This window comes from Xiphophorus maculatus, chromosome 1 (genome assembly GCF_002775205.1).
Source record: "Xiphophorus maculatus strain JP 163 A chromosome 1, X_maculatus-5.0-male, whole genome shotgun sequence".
NCBI lineage: Eukaryota > Metazoa > Chordata > Actinopteri > Cyprinodontiformes > Poeciliidae > Xiphophorus > Xiphophorus maculatus.
The window spans coordinates 1,796,693-1,809,908 of record NC_036443.1 but is presented as its reverse complement, the minus strand read 5'-3'; the positions used below and the strand labels follow the sequence as shown (position 1 = coordinate 1,809,908).

Here is a 13,216-nt window from a genome sequence, read left to right as displayed (position 1 = left end):
TTTATAATACTTTAATGACTTTATTACTAGTAATTTAATGTTTTTTATTTTCTTAGTGTGGCTAATACAGTAAATGAAGGTTAACTCTTTTAGCATTAAGGAAACAAAAACAAAAATAAGCCAATAATCTGCATGGAAGATTAATCTAGATCATATAGATTATAAATGTACATTGACTGTCACACACCATGTAGAAGCTACATTACATCACTGCCTGTGTCATGTCGGTGACAAACATGAATCTGTACATAAAATCAGATCATCAAGATTATTATTAAACACGTTGTGTTTTTGCACAAAAAATGTCAAATTTGTTGCCTTTACTAAAGATTTTTATTCAGATTTCTTTTAATTCTTCCATTTTTTATTATTTTTGATTTATTAAAAAGACGAGTGGCCAGGATTAGACATTTCATACACTCTAAAAACTGCTGGGTTAAAATCAAACAAATTTTTATCAGTTTTCTAATGCAAACCTAATCAAACATGAAAGTGATCATGACTCAACATACTGGTTCAGGTTTAGAATCCCAAACCTGGATGTAATATTGTCTAAATCTAATATGTATTTAAAAAGGTTTTTTTTGTTCTGTTTTTTAATGTCCTCCTCGAAATTCATTCAAAATTTAGATACTCGTTTATATTTTAAGTTTATATTTATGTTTACTTAGTGGTGAAAAAATAAGTGCAAAAAACATAAACCAAAATGAATGATCTGTTTTTGACTGCAAAAAATACTTTCATGTATATTTATTATTTAATGTTTAAAATGAAAAACAAATAACCATGTCTTTTATGGTTTTTCTTACTGGTCTCTGATTAGTTACCAATATCTTCCCATTTCTTATTCCATCCTGTTTTTTCAGCTAAGCGTGATCAGGTTTTTGTATAGTTCAAAATGGCGGCTATGAAGAATGATGAGGCTTCTGCTGATGTTTTTTTTAGAAACCAGCACCAACTCAATATTCATCCAATGTGTTGTTAGAACGCTTCATCTTCTGTCCTAACAGCAACAGAAAATACTAAACCATTTGTTTTGTGTATGTGTAAATTATATTCATACTAAAGCAATGCTGAAGCAGAAAACCAAACTTATTAAACATACAGTACAGACCAAAAGTTTGGACACATCTTCTCATTCAATTCAATTAGAAAGTGTGTCCAAACTTTTGGTCTGTACTGTAGTTTAGTATTCAGTGTAAATTTGAAAGGTGTAGTTCCACATTTCCATTATGAGTGGTTTCCTCTGTGTAAGGAGTCTGACTCAGGGGATCCCAGTTTTGTTCTCAGAAGAATGTTCAAACCACCAGAGGTGGTCAGCTAAAGTTCATCCCAGAGACATCCGTTTTGGGTCAGTCACCATCCACATCTGCTCCCTGGTTCTGTTTTCGGTGGGAGTCTATCAGCTCCTGGTCCAAATAGAGACAATTCCAGCACAAACTTATGAAGTTGGGACATTTGTGTTGCGGTGCAATCCTTGGCTGAGAGGTGAGTCCATGTTTTTCTTCCAAATCCCTTTCCCACCTTTGCTTTTATTTTGTTGAAGATGCCCCACTGTCCTGCTACTGAATTTCAGATGATCCGGTATACATGGCACAGAAGGCGAGCATAGAGGAGTATGTTAAGAGTGATTATGGACTGGTATACATGGGCAGTTGTCAAAATGTACAGAGTCGTTTGGTCAGGTGGGAAACACACAACAAAAATCCTACTGAATAGAAAGATTCAAAACTTTATTTGCAGAAAAGGATATAATAAGGTGTGTTTGGATTTGAGCAGTATGACCCAGGAGTTCTAGAGGCATGTCTGGCGCTACTGCAAGTCAGCCCACAGCACCAAGACAACAACCACGAAGACTACATCTCATGAGCAAACCCTGTGTACCTCTCTCTGGTCATCTGTGCCATGGCAAGCTATAACAACTACCCTATTATTAACAATAATGGATTCCAATGCACAAATATGTGCCAGTATTCATTGCAACATATCACCAAATCACATTCTCTAACAAGTTGCTGGTCAGTTCTACAGAACATCAGGTAATGTGCCTCTTTTTGTTGAAGGTAAATGCCAATGATGATTTGGAAATTCTGCTTGGAAAATGGGAGCATGACTACCGTGACGGTGTCAAGCCAACAGCTTGGACCGGAAGTGCTAAAATCCTCCAACAATGGCTCTCATCCAAATTCAAGCCTGTGCGCTACAGGCAATGCCTGGTCTTTGCATCGGTCCTCTGCACAGGTACTTCTGGAATCATCACTATCAGGGTTCCAAAGACAACACAGTGAGTCTGGTTAAGATTCTGGTTGAAGGCTTTTTTTTTTTTTGGACTTGATGTCTTTCTGCCTGCCTCCCTGGCCAGGCAAGAAGTTTGATCCATTGATCAAAGTTGGTTGGACCACACTCAGGTTTTTCTTTTTGTCCTTGTTTAGATTACTACTGAAGTATAAAACTTGTTCCTTGCCCTACACCAAGGTTGTTTTCTTGCCTTTGGACACAGATTTGGTCTTACTGATGAAGAACAGTGATGTGAAACAAACTGCATTCCTCTTTTCTGAGGAATGCAGTTTCTCAGAATAGAATAGAATTACTTTATTCATCCCAGCAGGGAAATTATTTTGCAGTTACAGCAGCATAGAGACAAGACACACAACAACCACCACTGAGTAGCAATTGTAGACAAAATAAAAATAAAATATAACATGCTGTTTATTGTCCATAATAGACAGAACCTTCTTCAGTTCTGAGAAATGCAGAACAAATAAAACACGCAAACTTTTTTTTCAGTTATGAGAGTGCTGGGGATTCCCTCCAGGAAGGTGGTGACAGTTTTCAATGCAGCCCATGACACTGATGCCAACACCACCATTGAAGAGTACTACACAACCAACGGGGAGAAGTTGGCTTGTCCAGAGACAGCATTTGGTACAGCAAACATAACAGCTTTTTTTTTTTTTTTTTTTTTTTAAAAGATGGTTATAGTTTTGTTATGCAAGGATAATCTGCATCACCATTCCATGCATTTCGGTTTGTAGAGTGTGATCACCTGTGTGTACCTACAGGAACTTCCATGTATGGGTGGAGTGCTGGATGAGGAGATCGGACCTTGGTCCAGGATTTGATGGTTGGCAGGTTGTTGACCCAACACCGCAAGAGAGGAGTCGAGGTAGGGTGGGAATTGTTTCCTAAACTTTCCTACAAACAATTTAAGTAAATTCACCCACCAGAGTATGGTTTTCCTCTGGAGAAATGTTTCTATTGAAGGTTCAAAGTGAGAAGTTAACACTCTAAAATGTAGTGGTGATCCTGTCTCATAGAAATATTCCGATATAGTCCGTGTCCGGTTGCTGCCATCCGTGAATGCTGCTTTTCCGTGAAGTTTGACACCCCGTTCCTTTACGCCTCTGTTGACGGAGACATCCGTTGTCTTATTTTGCACAATGGGGTTGTGGTTGGGCAAAAAGTGGACTGTGGGACAGCTTATATGCACCAAAAGCGTCAGCTCAGATGCTCTAAATGCTTATATCTGTCTTTGTTAAAATGCTCTTGCTGTCTTTTTCAGAAATGCAAAGACATGACTTAAGAGGTATTCAAACTTGTTTTTGTGTCTATAGGATTCGTAAAATCCTTCTTTAAATGTTTTTTTTTTCATCTCTCTTTTTTCTCAAAGTCTGCTTCAGCTCACACTCAGCTACAGACACTAGGGGTAACATTAAATCTACACACCCCACAGACGATTATGTGTCGAGTTAGGTCTAGCTGCTGCAGCTCAAAGTTTTTCACTTTTTTTCACAGCATGCAGGACGTCTCCTTGTTCTCTGCAGATGTCCTTGTTGGTAAGATTTTAGATGCACAGACATGCTGCTCATACATGAATACACTGGTAAATGTTTCCAAATTAACTTTGTTTTAGATGCTTTCTTGTGAAAACTACTGTCTCCTTAATGAAAATAGTTTAGATCTAAATAACTTTACAAAAATTATGCTTTAATGGGAGTAACTGCTTGAGTCTTAATGACGTAAATATTGTTTGTAGTTATTAGATGTAAGAAACTTAAAAAACTGAATGAGAAATAGCTGTTACCTAAAACATTCATTTCAAATCTCCTTAAATAACTATACTTTTATCTAATAAGAAGACATGAATGGCCAGAAATCTGTTTTATTGTTTTCAGATTTGTTAAATGCATAAAGACCAAATGGAGAATCAGTTCATTTTGCTTTCACCTTGAGCCACAGAAATGTATTGTTTTTTTTAATTTTTTATTTATTTTTGAAAGTCAATAAAATCTAACCCTCCCATTATTATTTTTTTCTTTTTGTATTATTACTCAACATTTTCGCCTCATATCAGGACACGGTCCATTACTTCCGATGATTGTATTGGTAAGATTTAAGGAAAAAACACATTCAACACATATTGTCAAATAACTACATTGTATTATTTTCTAAACCAAATATGTAGTCTTTAATGCTTTCCAGTGCAATTACTCAAAGTCAAAAAGTGCAGGCACTTTAACTATCCTGGCAGCTAAGCAACTCTGTCAGAAGTGATAATTAACATCCACCTATTCATGTCACATGACTAACATCACTACTTACATCATGAATGATTGCGGCACTGCTCTTAATAAGCAGAAAAGAGATCAACTGACGAATGTCAAGAAGAAGAAAAGAAATGGCACAAATGTCCTTCAAAATAAAAGAAAACACTTCAAAATAAAAGCATGAACATGAGACATCAAACTACTTGAAGAATTAATAACAAGTAGGTAAGGTCTTTGTTCATTCATTCTAGTCAAAAACCATGTAATAGATAATCTAGGGCAGTAGGGGGCGTTAAAGATGACATTCCTTCCTTAAGAGAAGGAAGGAATGTAAAATTGTCCAAAGTTAACGAACTGAGCAGTTTGTTTTCTTTAGCCCTTTGCTCTCATTAGTAGTGTCTTAGTAAAACATTCAAAATATTTCTCCATATTTTGTCATGTTAGAACTTCACACTCCAATGTATTTTGTATATCAACACAAAATGGAGCATAAATATAAAATGCAAGGAAAAGTATATAGATATGTAGCATTTTTTTACTATTAAAAATGATAAAACAATACTTTATAGAATCACCTCTTCCTGTAGTTACAACTGCATGTAGTTTGGAGCTTTAGCAGTTTTACACACTTACAAATAAAAATGTTCATAGTTTTAGCAAAGTTTGGGATTGTTGTTACATATGTTTCTGATTTTATTGCACAGGAATACTTCAGCAACCAGATTACGTCAGCCATTTCATGGCATAATTACCTTTGCAATACAATCGATTTTTTTTACCTTATTCTCCTTTAAATATACAAGTTCTTTATTGCTAAGATTAGATTAACAAAGAAAAGCAATCTATTGCCCTTTCTACTTATATTTAGTGCCATTTTCTAAGCTAACACACAAACATTTTTGTTTCTGGAAGCACAAAAATTCCACACAGATTTATTCAGTTTTGCTGCAGTACTGGTGGATTGCTTTAAGTTCAGCACTTGCATAATCAAAAGCAAAGCAAACAAGAGGAATGTCTTAGAAGGCATCTATCATAATTTGGCCCAAACTGGGTTTAGGAATACATCTGTGTATTCCTTTCAATTATGTTTGCACTTTCATGTCCAGAAGACATCTATTCTCCAAGAGATCATGAAAAAAAGCTGAACACAGCCAAAGATTACGGAAAAGTGACCATAACTCTTAATGCTACACATTGATATAACTAGATAACAACAGGCATCCGTGTTGTGTGTCACATGCTACACCTCTCAAGCACCACAGGTCCGTCTATAGTTAGTTTTCCAAAAAAACAACTTAATACTTGGCCAGGAAAAATCACTCCAAGCTAATACGACATATTGTGGATGTGGATTGAAGTTAAAACATGATGTTCTGAACACTGAGTTCTCTCTTTCTGTAGGTGTAGAAACAGACTTTTAGGAATCTGTCTTATATTCTCTCTATCCTTCTCTCTCCTCTGCTTGTATCTCCTTCTTTCCCTTTAAAAATTACATTTAATCACAGTGGTTGATTATGATTCATGATTCATGCTTTTGGTAATTTTTTAGAGCTCCAAAATATGATTATATAAGTGCTGTATATCTTTATATAGGGAATGACAGAATGTCTTTTTAACCAGATATTGTGATAGTTTCTGTATGTAGCTGTTGAACAAGTGTGATTGAACACAGTTATTTTGTGATCATTTTGCACACAGTAGAACACCAAACATATCTCTATTTTGAGAGAATAGAGAGATGTTTGGTGTTTTGCCTGCTTTTGAGGAAAACTATTGGACCTCTGGAGCGTTTCAGGGCTCTGGAGATAAACGCTCTCTCTGTTTGAGCTGAAATTGGAAGATTAAGTTTCTCCTTTCTGTCCCCCAGGGTGGATTTCCTTCATCCAGGCGAGAAGATAGAGAAGAAAGTGTCCATCAAGGCCACTTCACATGCAACTAAGCTGCTAGTAGCTACTTTGTCACACAGCAACAACTACATCACTGTTTCCAAGAGTTACCACAAAGTTTCTGTCAGGGCCCCATGGTTATGAATCTATTTTACCAACTCAACTCAAATCAAAATGTGAATGTCTAAATTCACTTAATTAGAATATTTTAAATATTTGTATAAAAATTGTATTTGTGTAGCTTTTTTATAACATAACACAAGATATATGGCATGCAATTCACTGATAAAACAAGATATTCGAATAATAAATGGACCATTGATGCTCAGCTGTTACCATAGAAATACAAGGCATTGACTAATTCAAATGAGTAATTTTTTAAAATTTTATCCCTACACAATTTTGAAACAGAGCAATAATAGTGTGCAGTCACAGGGGGATGTTACAAGTGACTATAAATACCCCAGACATTAAAAGTATCAAATCACCTGTAAAGGTTAACAGGCTGGCAGAAGAACAAACAAACTCTTAAAGGAAAGTCTGAAACTCTGAAGTTTGGTTCTATTTATTGGTTTTGAGCAGTAAATAGTCAATTATCTTTGCATTTTTACTTCAAAGGTTTTATTTAGAGTTTAAGCTGTTTTAGATGGCTTAAGGTTTATAGCACAGCAGCCTTTCTTGGTTGCTTATCCTTGTTGTGTTTCCACTTCAGTCACCAGGACAAAAAAGAAATGACAGGTTCAAAAATGAAGCCAAAAGAAGTCCCTGGATAGGTGGCGGTACTCTTCATTTGCCAAGGATTTTTTGTTGTTATTTTTGATTGAGGTGGGAGTGTGCTGAGCATGTTTGTTTGTTTTTTTCTTATTTTAATTTAGTCACGCTTGTATAAAATAGTGAAATGGATGAATGGAATATTTAATAAATTAAAATTCTGTTATTTTCCATTTTCAGTTTTCTATTTCCACATTTTTCCAAACAGATGTGCATTTGTTTGGAACTTCAATCTGAGAGAAACTGTGGAGAGAGCGAAAGATTAGGGTGATGGCAAAGAGGCTTTCCAACTTCTAAGACTTGGAGATAAATCCTCAAAGATTCAGGCAAAAATCTGCTCAGCATTTATTAAAACCATTTGGTTGCTGTAATGCTAATAAATATTTTTCACTTGATTAAGGAAAATAATACAAACAATTTTTGAGATGCTATTTTTGTGCAAATGTAAATAAAAAGTATTTTCACTTTAAATCCCTTTTTTATTACTAGGTATAAACAAACTTTATAAAAATAACTTTAAATCAAAATCTTTCAGAGGCACACTTTAATATTTTGGTTGATGTAACAAAGCTGATTTACAATTTAGATTTTTTACAACTAGGTGTCACTATTCCCTAAAATTTCAAATACAGTGGCCTTCATTCTACTTGTCTTCGATTTAAGTCTGTTATTTTAGAGCTAGTCTATATTTCAAGATGGCAACAAAAACCAGAATGACATGCAGCCCAGGTCCACTCAGCCAAGAGAGAAACCATTTTAATCAACATGATAGGCAGCCTTTGGCCACTCAGCAATTTCATCCTCCTTGTTACCAATATATCAATGCATAGCTTAAGCATCATAATGAGACTTGATTAAAATCAATAAATCCTACATTTCTTGTAATCCAAGCTATAATGCGGCAGGCTTCTCTGCCTAATGAATAAGTGGTTCCTCTGTGAAGCCTTGAATTAAATTTTTCAAGTCCTCTGTGCCACTTTGTGTGATTCCTCAACTTAAAATAAAAGCATGTATAATTAATGGTTTCTCTTTGACATTCTTGATTACACTGAGAAACAGGGCTGCAAAACAAATTAATAAAAACCACTATTTGCTTTGGGACGCAGCAGGTGTGATCCTGCTGCGTCCCAAACCAAAAGATGGAGTTTGATATGAAGAATGCAGCTAAGGAGATGTTTGTTTGTTTGTTTGTTTTTTAAGTTTTGTTGTTCCACTTTTTAATAGTTCACAGATATGCTTGAATTTTGTCATATTTTTTAAGTTATTACAGGGACTTCTTAGTTTTAGTTCAGAAAAAGGTGCATCACATTTTTTTTAGTTTATTAGTTTATTTCAAACAGGGACAGTGTGTGAAGATAAAAGATGCTTTGCACTAGATGTAGATTAAGTGGATAGTATTATGTAAAATCATCTCTTTTTTTAGCTTTACATCATGTTATAATGTTATTCCTTCATCAAAAACAAACCTGGAGTGTTGGCATGATTCTGTGATGCATGAGAAATCCTTTAATTTCCATAGCAACTATTCAACTGTGCAACAATTGCTGGCTCCTCTTCAGAGCTGCAATTTATAAACTTCCACCTCACAGAGCAGCATTTCCCCACTCAGTTCCTTCAGACTAGCCAGCAGCAATTAGCAAACACCTGTTGGAACTGCGCACATGCTGGGCTCATTATAGGAGCTACTGCTCAGTGAAACGCTGATGAAAACCTTTGTAAAGAGTTATTGGAGGAGCCATGTTGAGAGAGCAGGAGTTTTTAAAGAGACAGAGGTCGAATTTCAAGATGTTAAATTACAAAGAAACATTTTTTTTTAAGTCATATTTGACATACGTAGCATTTCTATCACACTTGAAGGTAACAGTTACTTGGTCGTGCTACAAAATAGGACTATGTGGTTGGAAAACATATAATGCTGCCCCTTTGAGTTAGTTTCCTAAAATCCTAAGATCCCCATATACTTTATATACAATCACTGTACAGGAAAAAAAGTACAGCAATATAAATACTACTAAATGCCAAATTTCAGCTCTGTTATCACTAATTCCAAGGTTACAGTTTTATTTTTCAATGTGGATACTGCTGGTTTTCTATTAACTCTTTCCTGACATTACAAGGAAAGTCCTTCAGGTCAGTGGGAAACGTATAGTACTCTCAAGCAAAACATGGATTCATTTCTGGCCACATCTTGGCTTTCAATGGGAGAATAAAACTGATTAGTCTGTAATTGCAAATCCAGGCAACCTGAGAGGTTTATAAAGGCGGTTTTCTTTTGGGAGCCGTTGTCCCGTTATGACTTTCAGACAAGGATCGGTTTGACTCTAAGGTTTCCAGGTTTGACGTGCGTGTGTGGGGGTGTGCATGTGTGTGTGTTCATCCAACAGCTTGTGATCTCGTCTCGGTGGCGGAGAGATTGAGGCCGAGGCGTCAGCAGACGGGAGACAATAATCAGGCTCCACACTCGCTGATTTTCAGACAAATTAAACGTCAGGGGAACGCAGGGAGCGGGACCGCTGCGCTACTTTGAAAAGCTGAGGCTATCATAAATTATTAATGGCTCCCTGTCACGGCCTCTTTCTCCTCATCCGTTACTCCATTCCTCTTTGCCCAGCCCTCCCTCCATAGTTCCTCTCTTCCTATTTTCAAACAAACCTCACCCCCCTCAACTTTTTCAAATTCCTCTCTTCCTTCCCCACTTTTACCTGTCAGCTCAAGTTTTCCACACTGCTTCCTATCAGCTTTGTTTACAGTCCATATTCATCTTTCCTTTCTCATTTAACTCCCCTCTCCTACCTCCTTTGTGTCTGCTAATTTTCACGCCTCCCATCCATCTGCTTTTCATTACGGTTCCCATGTTAATCTTGGAAAAAAAGTGATCATGTTAATGATCACTTTTTCCTCTTCTCAACACCCTCCTGTCATCCCTCCTTCCTTCATACCATCTCTTAACGCTCTTGAGTCTCAATGGTGTTTAAACTCTGTTCTCCTCACCTGACTTGCTTTGTCTTTCGAGTTACCTTCAATGCGTTTGATGGTACACATAAATTATCAGTCCATCACCATGTAATTACTATTTGGAGTGAGTTAAAGTATTTGAGGATTCCTGTTTCTAATACAAAAAGCTGTGGTTCAAGGCTCAGAGATCTGGCTATAAAAGTCCTTCACTCAACTAACAATCTCTGTCAGGCGTCTCATTGACATAATTTGTCTTGAGGAAAACTCACTTTCATTCAATAATGCCTCATTAACCCCAAATTGACACTAGAGTGCAGAAATTCCCATTATACAAGCTTCTTAAAGGGGCAGTATTATGTATTTTCCAGGCAAAGTGTTCCATTTTTCAGCACAGTCATCTAACTATGCTACCTTCAGTTGTTAAGTTGTGTTGTTGCGCAACACCCCCCCCCTCCTTTCTGTCTCTACTGTCTCACTCTCTGCTTCCTCTTCTGAGAGGGGAGATGTGCTACCAGCTCTCCATCTAACGGGTTAATTGAGTTTCCTAAATCTGCCGGGATTTACCCTGTCCAGAACTGAAGTAAACTCTGTTTAAGCTGGTTTCGAGAAACGATTCACCTGATTTTTAACGGCCTACATCCAGGTGTCTCACCCTTCTTCCCTCTGTGAATTAGCCAGACTTAGCAGCCTACAGCCAACTAGTTTCACAGAGCACACCTGTTAACGGTCGCTCGTTCTCTTATTTTACAACTTGCATTTGTTATTGAACCAGGTAGGTTTTAGTGACTCGGGCGAGTCCCAAGGATGACGTTTTAAATATGGGCTACCAGCAACCTATAAAACATTTTCCACTTCTTCCTCTCCAGAATCAAACATCACAGCTATTTTACAACCATCAAAGAACTTTAAGGTGACTCATTAACTGAATGTCCACAACATCTTTTAGATTTTCTTTATGCTAAATATTTTATTAGTAAGGCATTTTTGCAAGGGTCAGTACAGCTTAATTCAGTAGCAGAAATAATCAAATAAGTAAAATCAATCATCTAGTCTGTCTTTCCCTACTGCTGATACTAAGAACTAAAAAAAAAAGGAACCTTTGAGAGAGACGGACGGAGCATGGCGCCTCGAACCCCAGACCTGGCACGACGACGAAGAAGGTGCTGCAGCAGGAGGAAGACGCCGATCGATGAAGGCCAGGATCTCCGCAGGTCTGATGATGAAGAAGGTGTTGCAGCAGGAGGAAGACGCCGATCGATGAAGGCCAGGATCTCCGCAGGTCTGATGATGAAGAAGGTGTTGCAGCAGGAGGAAGACGCCGATCGATGAAGGCCAGGATCTCCGCAGGTCTGATGATGAAGAAGGTGTTGCAGCAGGAGGAAGACGCCGATCGATGAAGGCAGGGATCTCTGTAGGTCTGATGAGCCTCCTCTCCGCATGGATGGTGAGGTCACACAGGACTTGGTGCTGGCAGGAAGGAAGGCACCAGTTCTTCTTCTTTGTCTTTGCCTTTGTCTTCATCTTTGTCTTTGGGGTCTGAACCCAGCCGATGAGAGAAGTGCGATTTGAAGCCACAGGTTGTGGGGCTGACGGGTTGGTCCCCATGGCCGGACAGTCTTCGGCTCCGTGGCCCCGGCTCTTCTTCAGCTGCAGAGTTCTTTGTCCATCTCTTGGCTCGAAGCTGCCCGGAGGATCCAACGAACGGTTCCTCTTTTGCACTCACCTTTTATAGGGTTTCTTTGGCTAGCACTGTTGCTGGGCTTGTTTCATTGGCTGACTGCTCAGATGATTTCATATCCATCACTGTCTTACAGACATTATGTCCTGATGTCTGTGCTAATGTCTCAGGGTTGCTCAACCTCCTATGTCCATTGCCTGCACAACCTTTCACCTACTCTCTAAATAAGGCGTTGATCATCTCTGCTCTCCTGTTAGTTCCTTGCCTTTCACCTTTCACCTACTCTCTACCTCCAACATATCAGTGATGTTTAATTGCAGTTACACCTTTTACACCATTTCAAGTTCAATGTCAAAATCACATTTATATCACATTTATTTTCTTTAGCTTCTCTGATCTAGCATTCATTTATAATTTTATAACCATAACTTATATCACATTTATTTTCTTCAGCTTCTCTGATTTATCATTCATTTATGATTTTATAACCATAACTTATTAGTTACTCTTATTATGATCTTAATGTGAGTTATTACAGATGTTTTTCTGAAAAGAAACCAAGAATAATCCATGATTCTAATTATTTAATACTAAAGTTACAGTTACTTGTTTTTCTTGTAAGTGTTCCCACAAATATAAGTGTAAATATTATTACAAGTAAACCAATATTAATATAAGTATTTTACTTTGAATCTTATCAAATTATCAAAATGTTTAGATTTAATTCTTTAAAACTTTACCTTTGAAATAAAGAATAGTCGCAGCTATTTTTATAAATCTGCAGGCTGGAACTTACTTCCTCTTTTTCCAGGAAACCTGCTTTTCCTGTTTAATGACTCTCTCTGACTGACTATGATTTCTTATGATTAGATAGAAAAAAGTAAAATTAAAGCAAAGTTTGCATGAGACAAAAACAACACACACAACCAGATTTATTTTATTGACACTTAAGTCTACTGTTGGGCCTAGATATCACTTGAGTGATTCATTTTAAAGATAACTTTATTTATTATTACTGTTAAACTAACTTTATTGACACTTAAGTCTACTGTTGGGCCTTGATGTCACTTGAGTGATTCATTTTAAAGATAACTTTATTTATTATTACTGTTAAACTAAAATCTCCAGCATGGGGAAGTGGGATGAGCTCGGATTTTCTTGACACCCCCTCCACGAGGTCAGACCTTTCACATGCTGGGAGTCCATCACCCTCCTGCAGTTCGCCGTCCTCATCCCCCGGAAAGAGAAGAGGTTCGTCTGGGATGTGAAGATGCAGATTCTTCATCCTTAGTTGTCACAGAGGGCTCAGTGTAGTCATCAAAACTCCACTTCTCTTGACACCCCCTCCTTGGAGTTTTGATTTCCCCCATGAGGTGATG

At 37.3% G+C, this 13,216-nt stretch overlaps 1 protein-coding gene across 1 annotated transcript; it reads left to right on the top strand.

Moving 5' to 3' along the window:
- The first annotated feature begins 1,232 nt into the window (after positions 1-1,232).
- Positions 1,233-6,711, top strand: tgm2 (transglutaminase 2). The gene is given in 11 exon segments (XM_023340287.1): positions 1,233-1,488; positions 1,577-1,675; positions 1,760-1,908; positions 2,064-2,241; positions 2,788-2,901; positions 2,904-2,925; positions 3,063-3,166; positions 3,318-3,468; positions 3,470-3,497; positions 3,760-3,836; positions 6,415-6,711. Coding segments are annotated over 11 exon segments (1,341 nt in total). The 3' UTR covers positions 6,578-6,711.
- Positions 6,712-13,216: the final 6,505 nt, after the last annotated feature.